The 14,246-nt window shown below is 56.1% G+C and overlaps 1 protein-coding gene across 1 annotated transcript; it reads right to left on the bottom strand.

The window, feature by feature from the left end:
• On the bottom strand, positions 1–13,304 carry MYLK2 (myosin light chain kinase 2). The gene is made up of 13 exons (XM_033839922.2): positions 13,230–13,304; positions 13,033–13,132; positions 12,077–12,551; positions 10,766–11,067; positions 9,092–9,197; positions 8,448–8,541; positions 6,159–6,268; positions 5,936–6,077; positions 3,071–3,141; positions 2,821–2,949; positions 2,184–2,336; positions 1,875–2,007; positions 1–929 (listed from the first exon to the last, which is right to left on the bottom strand). Exons 2-13 carry the CDS (start codon positions 13,082–13,084, stop codon positions 849–851), a joined length of 1,848 nt encoding a protein of 615 aa, XP_033695813.1. The 5' UTR covers positions 13,085–13,132; positions 13,230–13,304; the 3' UTR covers positions 1–848.
• Between the last annotated feature and the right edge of the window lie 942 nt (positions 13,305–14,246).

Raw genomic sequence — 14,246 nt, 5'->3', positions numbered from 1 at the left:
GTACATTTATTTACAAGGCACAAGCTGAGAGCGGGTTGGGGGCTGCCGATGGCCTTCCCACGCCTCCTGGGCCTGCTGACGCCATCATCCGAGGCCGTGGGTGACCCTTGGAATGGGGGCCAGAGTGGCTGGGTTGGGCCGGCTTGGCCTTCAGGAAAGCTCGGGGGTGGTCTCCCCTGTCCTCCCCTCCCCCTCCACCAGGCCCGGGCTGGGTGTCCTCTCTCACACAGAGTTCCTGTGTGTTGGTGGTCGCAAGGAAGGTGGGCGGGGGCCGGGCCAGACCAGATGGTGTGTCAGGCCTTATCTGCTGGGAGTGGGGAGGCGGGTGGGGGCATGGAGGTCCTCCTTCACAAAGCCTGCTCTGTCTCCCCTGGCAGCTGCGCCTTAGGAATCGCCGTCTGCCTTCCTGCCCCACCAAGGACCTCCCACCCCCAACTGCAGAAACCCCATATGCCAGGAGCCCCAGCCCTCCTGCTCTAGCTAGGAGCAAGCCCAGGCCAGGGATGCCCCAGGTGAGGCCAAGCAGGGGTCACCAGAGCAGCAGTTCCGAGAAGGTGAGCCGGGCGGCGTCTCGGCAGGGCCCGTGGCATCTGGGCTGTGGCTGACGGGCCGGAGCCCTGTCTGGGGAGGCAGTAGCAGGATGGAGTCAGGCCATATCCGAGGCAGCGCACGTCGGGGAAGCAGTCACTGCGTGGGGGCACGGGAGCCCCGAGCCTCCCAGCCTGGTGCAGCCTTGTCCTGGCCAGTCAGCCCCGGCAATCTGGCCCGTCTGCTCCAGCCTTCTGGGCTGTGTGGCCTCAGCCCCGGCCACTGTACGGCTGCGTCCAGGCCTCAGCTGCTCCTGGGGCTCAGACCCCCAGAGCCATCAGTGACCCTGAGCTGCTGATCTTCTTGAAGCGGTTGGCAGCACTGACAGCAATGAAGTTTTTCTGAGAGATGAGGGAGAGGGGTCCCAGTCAGCAGCAGGGCAGGGGGAAAGCTGTAGGACAGCTGAGTGTCTCCCAAGGTCACCTTCATTCCAGGAGGGCTCCATGCCAGGGAGGGCGCAGTGCCCAAAATGGCCGCAGGGGGCCCCCGTGACACTGCAGCCTCCAGGACTCCCGCCCTCATTCAACCTGAGTACCCCTCTGCTCAAGGCAGTACAGTGGTTCCTATTTCACTCCAAGTAAAAACCCCTCATCATGGCCGAGTCCCTCCACGCCCTGCCTCCCAATCCTCTTGGACATCTCCCTTACTCCTTGCTTCTTCCACTCCAGCCGTGCTGGCTTCCTACCTGTTCCTCACACTTGACCACCATGCTTCTGCCTCAGGGCCTTTGCACCAGCTGTTCCCTCTGCCTGGCACACTCCTCCCCCCATACCAGCCTGGCTCAGCCCTCACCTCCTTCAGGTTTTTGTTCACATGTTCCTTCTCAGTGTGCCCTCCCTGGCCACCCTACTAAGAAGTGCAGCCTCTCCCCAGAACTCCCGACCATCCTTATTTTTTCCTAGAGCCCTTCCTTAACTCCTTTTAGCAACTCTCCATCCTCTACCAAAAGCAAGTCCACAAAGCCTGAAATCTTTGTCTCTTTGTCCACTGCTGTATCCCCAGTGCCTAGAGGTAGTGTATGCTCAAGAAATATTTGTGAAATGAGGGGAGGAAGCCTGTGATGGGGTCAGAGACCTTTTCCTGAGCCCGAGCCACAAATGGACACCCCTCCCTACAGTGGAGATGGGTGGGTGGAGGGCCACTACCCAGGGCAGTAGCCAGCCCAGGACAAGAAGAGAAAAACCAATTCTGTTTTCCAGACCGAACCGGCTGACACAGGGCTAGTGGGGCCAGGACTCTTCCTGCCCTGTATCCCCTGCTCCGCCCCACCCTCAGTTCTGTGGTACCTTCCAGCGCCTCTTCATGAGGTATTTCTTAAGCAAGATCTGGGACTTGAGGCGTCGGTTACAGCGCTTGGCTTTCTCTGCCAGATTGTTGAGCCAGGGGTGGGCGAGGCACTGGGCAGCGTTCATCCGGGCTCTGTGGGGAGGGGGCAGTGCAGTGAGGGTGGGTGGCAGGCCAGGGAGGCACCACCCCACTGGCCTCCTGGCCCAGTTCCCGCCCAGCGGGCGCGCACACACACACACACACACACACACACACACACACACACTGGGCTTGCACACACGGGGTTCGTGTCCTGGGGTGAGCCTCACCTCTGGTTCTTGACGATGAGGTTGGAGACAAAGTCTTTGGCCTCGTCTGACACGGCCTCAAAGGTCTCCTCATCAAAGTACCAGTTGCCCGATAGAACGTTGTTCAGGGTCTCGGTGTCATCGTCTCCCAGGAAGGGGGAGAGGCCACTCAGCCTAGAGGGAGGGGTTGGCAGGGAGCAGGGAGGTGAGATTGGGTCAGGGATGGGGACAGAGCCTAGGAAGCAGCACCATGCACTGAAAAGACCCCCAGCCTCTCATATGGGACAGACCTGGGTTTGAATCTGGCTGGGTGACCTTGGGCAAGTCACTTCCCCTCTCTGACCCTCACTCTTCTCATCTGTAAAATGGGCATAATCATCCCAGCTTCCCAGGGTTAGAGTGAAGAATAGGAATGATGAGTGCACTGGGTCATCAAAGCTCTGCTGCCCAGAGCCCTGGGCTGGGACACTATGCCTTTGGGGGCCTTGGTTTCTCCATCTATAAAATGGGTACAGAGTTCCCTTTCCTGGTTCGCCCTAGCACGCCCAATGCCCCACAAACCCCTGACTGAGGGAGTGGGGAGGTGGAAGCAATCTAGGCCTCAGCTGCCCACCCATGTGCCCCAACCCCATAAACAACAGGCACCCTCAGGACTCACAGCATGTAGGTGATGACCCCCAGGCTCCACATGTCTGTCTTATCAGAGATTTGGTCATAATTCACCACTTCAGGTGACAGGAATTCTGGGGTCCCAAAATTCACTTTCAGCTTCTCGTTGGGGTTATACCTGGAGGTGAGGCCAAGAGCTCAGAGCACAACTCCCAGGCCATTCCCAGACACCCTCCAACCTTCCCCCAGCCCTGCCCACCTGGAGGCTGGCCCTGCCATGCCACCCACCCAGGTGGTACCTCCGTGCCAGGCCGAAGTCAATGATCTTCACCAAATGGCCCGTGGTGTTGACACACAGGATGTTCTCTGGCTGAGGAGAAGGGGGTGGCCTGGATTGACCTCTGACCTGGCTCACCCTCCCTCCCCGCCCAGGTCCATCCAAGTCCCAGGCTCCCGGGACTAGAGGCCCAGGCTGCCAGAGTGGACAGCCCATCAGAGACCCTCAGACCTGCCTGCTCCAGGCAAAGAGGAGGATCCTGACGCCCGAGAGGAGCTCTTCCAGGGCAGGAACCACCTTCTCCAGGCCTCCTTGCTCCCCCACTCAGCGTCTAACAAAGCGCCCAGCAGACACTCAACCAAGGCTCCCAGAAATCCTGTGCCCCAAGCACAGGTGAATATGAGAGTCACATGCAAGGCTAATCCCTCCCACTCTGGGCCTCCATTTCCTCCTCATGTAACACAAGGACAGAGGACTAATCTGAGGTTGCAGGGCAGAAACATCGTAAGTAGTTAACAATGGTTAAAAGGCAGATTTTGCACAAAAACCCTGATTTTCAGCACCTCCTTAAACACTGGAAGCCCCAGCCGCATGGCTACACACGGCTGGGAGGGAGCTGCCCCTGACCCCTGTGATAGGCAGAAGTCCTCCACTTCCCCGGGGCCTCTGCCTCGTTTAATGGGGTTCTGTTCTTCGTCTGGGCCTTGTGTGCATCTGATCTGAGGCCCCAACTGATAGGTTTTCTGAAGGTCCTTTCACACTGCTGCGCTCATTCAGAGCAGGATGCTAGTGACTTCAGCAGCCCAACCCAGTGCTCCCCGAAACAGGGAAAGGAAAGAAAGGCCCCAGGACACAATTGGTAGGGGAAATGAGACAGATTCAGACCTCCTTTTGGAGGACAGGGGACTTCCTGAAAAGCCCTGCAGCCAGAGCCCTGAGAAGTGCCTTCAGGTTATGGTTCACCCAAGTGACTTGACGTGAAACCCTTTATTGATGAAAAACTTACTGCTTTGCTGAAAAAAAAACACACTTTAGGATACAGAGACTTAAGGTTGACCTTCTTCCCAGGACACTGCATTTTAATTGGAGACCCTGCCCTACCCCAAAGAAAATGGCTTTCACGGGAGAAGGGCAGGCTCCGATGCCACCACGCAGGCACCCACTCTGTCCAGAAACTCAGGAGTCACCCACACTCCTTCCTTTCCCTCCGCCCTCCCCCATCCAAACCATCAGAAACCCAGCTGGCTCTATTTTCAGAATGCATCCATCATCTGACCACTTCCCATCCCTCCCCCACTGCCACTGGTTCCAGACCCATCATCTCTCTCCTGGCTTATTATGACCGCCTCCTAAATGCCCTGCTGCCACGGTGGCCCCACTGAAACTCATCTCTTTACCCTCCTCGCTTCCTCGCTTGTCAGTGGGGATGATAACAGCACACCTGACCCAATGGGCTGTCACACACTCTGAACACACCCTGAGCAGCTCTGACCCCTAGTAAGCACGGTGGAGGTGTTAGCCCACAGCAGCGGGAGCATTTCCTGCTTTGGACCTCGAATGCTCCAGCCCTTGCCTGCTTCTCCAGTTACACCTTGTATGTTTCCCCATTACTCTCACGTACTTTTTCATAACACTTTTAATGGTTTAAAATGATCTATTCATTGGGTTATTACTGTATGAATGTCTGTTTCCCCTATGACCTGTAGGCTCCGTGGGACAGGGGCGTGTCCTCATGATCTTGATGGTAATGCCCATGCCCAGCACTGTGCACAGTAGCACAGGAGCAGGTACTTGGTACGTATCTACCAAGTGAATGAATGAAAGGACCATCCACTTTGCTAACCCACATCAGTGTTCAGAATTCATCTTCTCCACTAGCCTTGCCACTGATCCCACAAACATTAACACCTGCCATAAGGATGGAGCTACCCGCTACTCATGGGGCTCCTGCCCACTCCACGCCACAGCCATGTCTCAGCTCCAGACAGCCACTGCCAGCTGATCAGAGTTGGTGGGATGCATGAAATCTATTTGCTCTCCCTGAACTGCTACATGCAGGCTACTAATGAGCAAGGTCAGAAGAGAGACATCATCTTTCACTACACATTTCGTTAGCACCTGCCACGTGTGTATTGCTGCACTGACACTATACTTGCTGATGTGTTTTTCTGACTCCCCTTCTAGAATGTAAGCTCCATGAAGGCAGGCGTTTTTATCTATTTTGTTCACCACTGGATCTCCACCACCTAGAACACTGCCTGGCATCTAGTAGGCCCTCAACAGATATTTGTGGAATAAATGAACAAACATTCGCAGTGCCTGTCAGAGGCCTGCACTGAGGCAGGCGCTTTTGCAACGCTTATCAGCAAGTTTCACGTGTGAGACACTGAGTGTGGGGCAAGAGACCCTTTCAGCAAGTACTTAGTACCAGACTAGGAGCTCCTGAGAGCTGGGACCAAGTCTTTTTTGCTCTCTGATGTGTCCCCTGACTCCTGGTACTTACTAAATGCTCGATAAACCCTTTTTTTTTTTTTTTTTTTTTTTTTTTTGCGGTACGCGGGCCTCTCACTGTTGTGGCCTCTCCCGTTGCGGAGCACAGGCTCTGGACGCGCAGGCTCAGCGGCCATGGCTCACGGGCCCAGCTGCTCCGCGGCATATGGGATCTTCCTGGACCGGGGCACGAACCCGCGTCCCCTGCATCGGCGGGTGGACTCTTAACCACTGCGCCACCAGGGAAGCCCTCAATACACCCTTTTTGAATCTACAGATGGAAGGCTGGATGGAGGAGGAGGAGGGGTTGGGGGATGGAGGGATGGCTGGCTGCGACGCTGGTCTCAGGTGGTTGGAGGCCGCTCCCGACCCCTCCCGGGAGCCCCCACCCCAGTACCTTGAGGTCCAGGTGCAGAACCCTCATCTTGTGCATAAAGAGGATCCCGTCGCAGATCTGCCGGACAAACACCATGGTGTCCACCTCAGTCAGATGGTAGTCCTCGTCCACAATCCTCTCGAAGAGCTCGCCGCCCTCGATGCTGTGTGCACAGACCCCTCTGCAGGCTTGCTTCAGGGCCCGCTGCCCCCTCCCCAGGTCCCACCCCACTGATGGCACTCACTACTCCATGAAGAGGACTATCTCGTGCGAGGTCTCAATAGCTGCATAGAGCTGGATCAGGTTGCGGTGGTTCAGCTGGTTCATAACCTCGATCTCAAGCATCACCATTTCCTGGGGACCAGGGAAGTCAGGGGTACCATCCGAGCATCATTACTCCCTGCCCTCCACCCTCCACACCTTCGCCCTTGACCAGACCTGTTGGGCCTTGCCTGGACCACTGCCCACCTCCTCCTCGCTGGTCTCCTCACCTCCCACCTCTCCCCACCCTCAAGCCTGTGTCCTCACCACACAGTCACTCCTGCTGGGACACCTTTCCTTTGCTGGTTCTTCTCTTCCCCCTGGCTGAACAGTGGGCTCCATCCTCCCTGCTCAGCACTACCCGCTCTATACTCTCCCCCCGGGCGTTCTCCTCAAGTACCAGGACTTGAAATTCCATCCAAATGTGATTGATTTCCAAATCCATATCTCCACCACTGAGTGCTCCTTTAAACTCCAGACACCAATCTCTCCAACTGCCTACCTTCCCTCCCCTTGAATGTCTGACTAACAGGCATCTCAAATCTCTCATGTCCAAAATTAAACTCTTGATACCACCCCTTCCCCACAATTGAGTTGCCCCCAGCTTGCCCATCAGCAAAAGACCATCACTCTTCACCTGGGTGTGCAGGACAAAAAGTTAGGAGCTTTCCTAGATTCCTGTCTTATTCTCACTTCCTCACACCCTTCATCCAACCCATCAGTAAATCCTTTGACTCTACCCTTAAGCTAGATTACAAATCCAATAATTTCTCACCTCCCCCATCACTGCCTTCCTAGTCTCAGCTGCCATTATTTGTCACTTTCAGAAAGTTTGCAAACCAGTGGTCACATCTGTGAAATCAACAATGGTAGGAATATTTACACCAGGGAAATTGGCAAATGCTACAGATCAGGTCTCTCCCAGGAACTATGCCCCCAGAGCATTGGATCACTACCTGGACTGCTCCGTTTTTCCCGTTATTCCATTCCTTGGTTGATATCTCACCTTCCATGCCACTTCCTCAGAGAGGCCTAACCTCACTTGATCCTATCTGAACGGCCCCCATCGACCCTGTTCCTACTTGGCTTTACTTTTCTTCCTAACACTTCTCAGGTCCGGACACCATGCTTTTTGTTTTAGTTTGGTTTTAGCCTCTGTCCCTGCTCTCTAGCACGTCAGGACTTGTTTACTACCATTTTCCTAGCACCTGGCAAATTGAACAGCACAGAAAAAGTGCCCAATAATTAATTAATCAACAGCTGACTCCAATTAATTTACACAGTACATATGTCTTGAGCACCTATGCTGAGCCAGGTCCATGATAGAGGCCTTGGACCCAGCAGTCAATAACATGGATCCAGGCCCCGTCAAGTGGAAGCGACAGAGAAAGACAGAGTCACATAGAAAATCCATGCTGTTCATATGAGCTCAGAGCCACGGTGAGGAATTCAGGGCTGCAGCACTTCCTCCGGAGCTGCTTCTCCTGCTTCTCTAGGCTTCTGCTGTCTCTGCTCCCCTGGCCTTGACCTTGACTCAAGCGTTCCCAGCAGGTACCTGCCGTTTCTGGCCCTCAGGCCTTTCTTTCCACAGTCGTCTCTGTTTGAAACTCTCTCCCCCGCCTTCCCCACTGGAAAACAGCTCCTCCTTCTTCAAAGTCTTCATTCAGGAGAAGCTTCCCTGAACCCACAGGTGAGTCAGGAGCCTCCTTTGTGACCCCCCACCCTAGCTTTCCTGAGTTACAGCTCCCACCATGCCAGCCTGCTAGGTCACCATCACCTCCTCACACACCCGACTCCCTCACTCCACATGAGCCTCTGCCTCATTCATTCAGCCATTCATTCACTCCTTGAACAAACACCGCTCTGAAGCGGGCCTGGGCTGGGTGTTAGAGGCAGAGTCCTCGAGGCCTGTTTACCCTGGTGCTCTCTGAGGGCAGGGACCAACTGACTTCCCTCTGAGACCTCCAGCACCAGCACAGGGCCTGGCCCAGAGCCTGCGCTTATCGGCACTTATTGACTTGAACTGAACAGAGGGCATGAAGGGGGTAAGTCCCCAGGATAAATTCTCTAACCGCGGGGTCAAGTTTATGGTCAGGGGCATCAGGCCCCTGTGGTAGGGCTACCTGTCTGTCTGTCTGTCTATCTGTGTGATATCTTCAGTGCATTAAGCTTCGTACACCAGGCCCCTGGTGCAGATGGGTGCGTGGAGGGAGGTGAGAGGCACCCGCTCCAAGGATCCCCTCCCCCTCCCACACAGCCAGACCCCCACTACCTTGTCTTTGGGTGTCTGTTTCTTGATGACCTTGGCTGCTAACTTGAGGCCTGTGGCTTTCTCTGTGCAGGTACAGACTGCTCCAAACTTGCCACTGGAGAGAGAAGAGGCTGGGAATGAGGGAGTTCTAAGGCATGGGGTGAGGGGCTGTGCTCTGTTCCCTGTGAGATGGGGGCGCACATCCCAGCCAGCTCCGATTCCCTCCAGAAACTGTGAGCTCTACTGCAGGGACAATGGCTGAACCACAAAGACCTCAGGCCCAGGAAGGGTAGGCTCATCAAAGGATGGCCGCTGATGTGCAGCTCGCAGACTGTGGCAGGGAGGGGCCCTGGGCCCTGGGGGAGGACTTTTGACAAAGCAGGAGTTGCCTTGAGCGGTCAGTGGTGCCTGCAACTGAGACAGACAGGAAAATACTATATGCTTCCTATGGGAGACACTGAATGACCAGTGGTGTGTTTGTGTGAGTGACAGTGACACACCAGCCATGTGACAGGCTGCACACAAGTGTGACCATGTGGAACCAATTTTGTCGACTTGGCTCATGTCCAGTCGGAGTGTCTGGGCCTCTCATGGGGAAGATGTAAGGCCTGGGGGCTCGATGCTTTCCTGCTGGTGGGCCAGGGGCTTGAGGCCCCGGCTCTCACCCGCCCAGTGCCTCCTTGGAGTTCAGGCTGAACTGACTGTTGATGTTCCCAGTCCTCAGCTCCACGATGCGGTGGGGGAACGGGGCCGGGGGTGGTGGGCAGTCATCTGTAGAGCAGAGCAAAGCCATCACAGTCAGTGCCAGGGCTGCTGAGGACCCACCCTGCCACCACACCCTCCTGCCTGGCCTGAGCCCCATCCAGGGAAGTTCAGCGAGTGATACCTGGGGGACAGCTGGCTCCAGGATAGGGGCTAGGGGCTTAGTTTCCAATTTCAGCTCTGCTACCAACACACACCCTCCTTGGGAGGCCTCTGCCTCTGTCAGAGGGGGGCTCAGCTTCTCCCGGCACAACAGTGGGGACGGCTGATTGGACTTCTCGGACCCTCCCACATTATAAGGTATGAAGTCTCCATCCCAAGCTATCTGCATTTCCATTAAAGAAAAAAAAAAAAAGGCATCTATAATGGTGGAGTGCCCAATAGGGGTTACTATGTCTGTTGCGGTGGGGGATGGGACCTGCCTACCATCCCCTCTAATAACACTGCAAGCTCTCACCAGTTGTGGAATGGGTGTCCTACCTGGACCTGGCCCAGAGGCAGAGTTGGGGGTGGGGTGGGGTGGGGGTGGGCCAGGGATGGAGATGTTGGTAGGGAGAGGCTGCCACCTAGTGGCAGCATGGGGAACAGCATGGGGAACAGCATGGGGACAGACAGGCTGAGTCATGGGGAGTGGAAACCTCTTTATAAATAGCAAGAGGCCGCAGGGAAGCCGGTGATAAATCAGGCGGCCCTTGGAGGTTGTTCAGGTCCGTCACTCGAGGATGTGATCGCAGGGTGGAGTGGGCCCGGAGGTCTGGGCCGCTGCTCAGGGGAGGAGGCAGGGCTCCTGGCTGCCGCCCAGCCGCCTAGGCCCTCCCACCCTGTCTGGGTGGCACTGTGCCGCTCACCAGGCAGGTTGGCGGGTCTCCCAGGGCACCTCAGCCTGGAGAAGGGGGGTTTTCAGGACACTCCGGGCTCTCCTGACCCCATCTCAACCCACCCCCAGCCCTGCCACACTCCTGCCCAGGCCCTTTTCCTATTCACCTGCTCGCCAAGCTCACTCATGCTCAGTGGCTCCCTGCTGCCCGCTGAATAAACCGTCGTCACTTAAGGCCACAGTCCTGCCCCATCTCACGTGCCCAGCTACCTTGGTCACCCTGCCCCCACCACACACACACCTGTGCTCTTCAGCTCAAGAACCCTCTATGGCTCCCAGGAGCCTTCCCACCCGCCCAGGATGCAGTTTAACTACCAAAGCCTGGCACTTGAGCCTTTCTACAGATTGACTTCAAATCCCACTGTCCAGAGAATTGGTGTTGCTCCAATAACGTGCCTGATTTTTTTTTTTAAAGCCCCATTTTAGTCGAAGTAGAAGAAAGTAAAAAGTGAGCTCTGGAGTCAGGCTGTCCTGACAGGTTCATATCCTGTTCTAGCTATGGGTTTGGGGTGCCCCACTTCCCTTTTTTTAGCCCTCGTTTCCCCATCTCTCAAAGGGGACCAGGAACTCGTACTTCCTGGGGTTGGGTGACAGATGGATCAGGCTCGATGAGGCAGCTCAGAAAGGTTGAGTCCTCTAAGTGGGGAGACATGGGGAGCCCGCTCCCTCTTACCTCAGCCCCAGGGCAGCCCCGGCCTACCCAAAATCTGGAAGCAGTCCTCCTCCCTGGCTGTGGGACTGAGGGCCTGTCCCACCTCCGATCTCTCCGAGGGAACAGCCTGGAACTCGATCCCCCTCGAGGTGTCCCCTTGCACCTCAGCCTGGCCAGCCTGGCCTGGAACCTTCTCTTCTGTTTCCTTCTGGCTGCCTTCCGGGAGGTTCTTCTCTCCTTCTGCTACCTTGGCTGGCTCAGGATCCGTGGGGCCTGGGGTCACGGGCACCCCTTCAAAGATGAGTTCTGATGCCTCATCTGGGGGCTTCTCAGCCAGCGGCTTCTCAGGGCTAGAAGTGAGAACACAGAGGTGACGCCCTCAGCAGCCACAGCCCCGCCAGCAGGCAGGTCTCCCAGAGCCCCATCTGCAATCTGGAGGTAATAAGACCCCGCCCCCACCCCACACGCGTGGGGTGATGCATCTGAATTCACTTCATACAAAATCAAGGGATGTTAATAATACCCTAAACGTCTATGGTTTTTTTTTTCCTGGCCACGCCACATGGCATGCGAGATCTTAGTTCCCCGACCAGGGATTAATCTGTGCCCCCTGCAGTGGACGCGCGGAGCCCTAACCACTGGACCAACAGGGAATTCCCATGTCTGTGGTTGCTATCTTGAGTATCAATGCACTAATAGATCATTAATAACTGTTAACAGGATTGTTGATTTGGTTAATCATTATGTGGCAACAATGAGGAAGGTTATGTAGCTCTTGATTCATAAAACTGTGGTGATGCAATTGATAATGTATCAATGATATTAATTTATATTACCACATAATTCAAACTGATATGGTAAGTGTTATTATTGTGGCTTACAATAAATACATCATTAATAACCTCATTAATATGACTGGCATTCAGGTAAGGATAACGGATTGCACCATGAGACTGGTGCTATATTATGGTTCTAAGAGTATTGGTAATGATCTATCAGTCTGGTTATTAGTCATTTTTCCATATTATACCAATAATTCTATTAAGCAGACAGGTTATCTTTTCCTCCTGACATCTCAGTCCTGCCCTTGGTGAGACCCAAGTTCATGGGGTAAGGGGAACTCTGGACTCCAGATGCCTGGCGAAGAGGTCTTTGAGGACCTCTCCTGCATGACATTCCAGGCTTCTGTGAACTATCACAAAATCCTGGTTTCTGCAGGGAGACAAAGTGGTCAGGCCGATGCCCAGGACAGAGGGAGGTGAACATCAGAACTACCCCGTCTAGCACTGAGTGTGATGACGGTGCCCAAGACAGAGGAACTGCAGGGCCCCTCCCCGCTCCCGGCCAGGGGCCATTCACCTCGAGATGGCGGCAGGGCAGCTGGGGCTGTGCAGAAAGGCGGGTGAGCCCCTCCTGGCTGCTGCTTGGCCCTCTGCTGCCTTCTTGTGCAGCTTGGGTTCTCCGAGGTCCTGGCTGCCTGGGGTCCCCTGCTTGGTCTCGGGCTTCTTGACACTGACCTCGGCTGTCGCGGTCTCCTGGGGCAGGGCGGCCGGCTGCCCAGCACTGCCCTCCGCAGGCCCCCCACCCCGGTGTCCTTCTCCCTTGGGGTCCTGGCTGCTGGTTGAGGGTTGGGCCAAGGCACTATCCCCTTTCTCTGGGGCTGGGGCTTCAGCATCTTTCTTCATGGTGGGTGGATGAGGTTCTTCCTTTGGGTCTGGGGGACCAATTTCTTTCTCTGGGTCTGGGGGACCAAGTTCTTTCTCTGGGTTTGGGGGATCAGGGTCTTTCTCTGCAGCTGGGGGTCCTTCACCTGCTGCACCTTTAGGTGCCTTGTCTGCAAAGGAGGTGAAACACCAGTCAGGATCCACCCTCCTACAACTCCTTCCCCAGCTAGGCTGGCCGGAGACCAGCTCCAGGCCCAGGTCCCCACCCAGGCCACAATTGGCAAGGGCTTGTCCCACTGAGCCTCTGGGGCCACTCCATGGGCTCTAGAGGTGGGCTGCCAAGACCTCGGCGGCCCTGTGTAGGAGGCTCTGGTCTCCTGGTGGGCCTTGATGCCCCTGCCATCCCTCGCCCTGAGTGTTCAGGCGCCAACAATGGGGACTTCATGTTTTCCCAGTCTCTCTGGGGAAGGCTTCATGTTGGCCCTTGATCCAGCCCCACTGTACCAGAGATAACCCTGATTTCTTGGTCCTCCATGCACCATAAAGGAGGCCTCAGGCACAGAATTCCCCCTGAGGAACAGGCCCAACTCTGGATTCAAACAAACACCCCTTCCCAAGCTCCTCCCTCCATCTCCTGCCCCAGCTTGGCACCTGTTGATGGGCTCTGGATTCCCAGTTCCACTGCTCCGTTTTCTGTCGCCATGAGGCAGGGAGGCGTGTGCTTCTGCTTGTCTAACTCAAGTCTTTCTAGCTGCAGAAAGAAGAGAAAGGTGTGTCGGACTGCAGGATTCCTCCTCCTGTCTGGCTGAAAGGAGGCCAGGGCCAGCTGACTGAAGGGAGAGAGGCACCTGGAGCAGAGAGAGGCAATCTGGTGTCTGTCTGTCTCGCAGCGGCTGCCCAGGAGCGGTCCTGGGGCAGTTGTAAGGGATTGGGCCGGGTGGGCAGAGGCGGAGGCAGGGGCACAGGCAGGGAGGCGGGGGCGGAGGAGAGGATCTCTTACACCAGGGGCCATGCAGCTCAGACTGCCACCACCTGTCACTCTTGGCCCCCATTCAGAGGACACGGCATTCTTCCCATGAACTGACTGGGGGGAGAGTGGTGTTGGAACAAGCAGGAAGAGAAAGAGGGAGGGGGCACCTGGGGCCCTGGGGGAGCAGCCTTCTCCCAGGCTTTGCCTGGTATCTCTGGCTTAGATAAGATGTGGGGGGGCTTGAAGAAGAGGGGCTCTCAGGCAGGACTGAAGGGCAAGACTACGCCCAGGCCAGGCTCTGGCTCTGCCTGCATCTCCTGGGGTTCCCCGGAGCCTGGTTAGAACCACACAGGCCCACAGGTAATCACCCTGACCCCAGCGCCCAGCTTGGTGTCCACAAGCCCTGCCCCTGCCTCTGGATCTGCTTGGAGCATCTTTGGGTAAAAAATGGTCTCAGGGGCACTTGCTCAACACACCCATGGGCCTGAAAGTGTTTTCTTTTGAAAATGTCTTCTTCCTGGGCCCCTGGGGAGACGGAGGCTGCCCCAAGCGGCTGTGAGAGATGGTCAGTGCTCTCACGCCCCTCCCCTGAGCTGATCCAGGTCTTTTCAGTGGCCCGCCTGGAAGGATCCTAGGATCCTCCACCACAATGGCGACCCAGGGGCCACTCCAGCCCGAGGTGTTCAAGTGGAGATAGGATGCAGAGAGGTATGATCCAAAGGGCCTTCCATGACCCGGGGGCTATCTGCCCAGAGCCTTTCTCCATGGGGTGCTTGAGAACTATCCCCAAGCTGAGTGCATTGGAAATAGATCTGGCGTGGATGTCTGGGTTCAGGTCCTGACTGTGGTGACCCGTCCAGTCACTCCAACCCCACTCCACGGTCCAGCTCCTCTA

The sequence above is a fragment of the Tursiops truncatus genome, chromosome 15 (assembly GCF_011762595.2).
Source record: "Tursiops truncatus isolate mTurTru1 chromosome 15, mTurTru1.mat.Y, whole genome shotgun sequence".
Lineage (NCBI taxonomy): Eukaryota > Metazoa > Chordata > Mammalia > Artiodactyla > Delphinidae > Tursiops > Tursiops truncatus.
The sequence above is the reverse complement of the archived record's forward strand: the minus strand, read 5'-3'. Positions and strand labels throughout refer to the sequence as shown.

Excerpts from the sequence above, each read along its gene's own strand:
- MYLK2 (XM_033839922.2), bottom strand. The coding sequence starts at position 13,084 with ATGGCGACAGAAAACGGAGCAGTGGAACTGGGAATCCAGAGCCCATCA. Across the intron at positions 9,198-10,765 it reads GGACTGCTTCCAGATTTTGG|ATGACTGCCCACCACCCCCG; the intron begins GTAGGCCGGGGC and ends TCTGCTCTACAG. Across the intron at positions 6,269-8,447 it reads AACAGACACCCAAAGACAAG|GAAATGGTGATGCTTGAGAT; the intron begins GTAGTGGGGGTC and ends CCTGGTCCCCAG.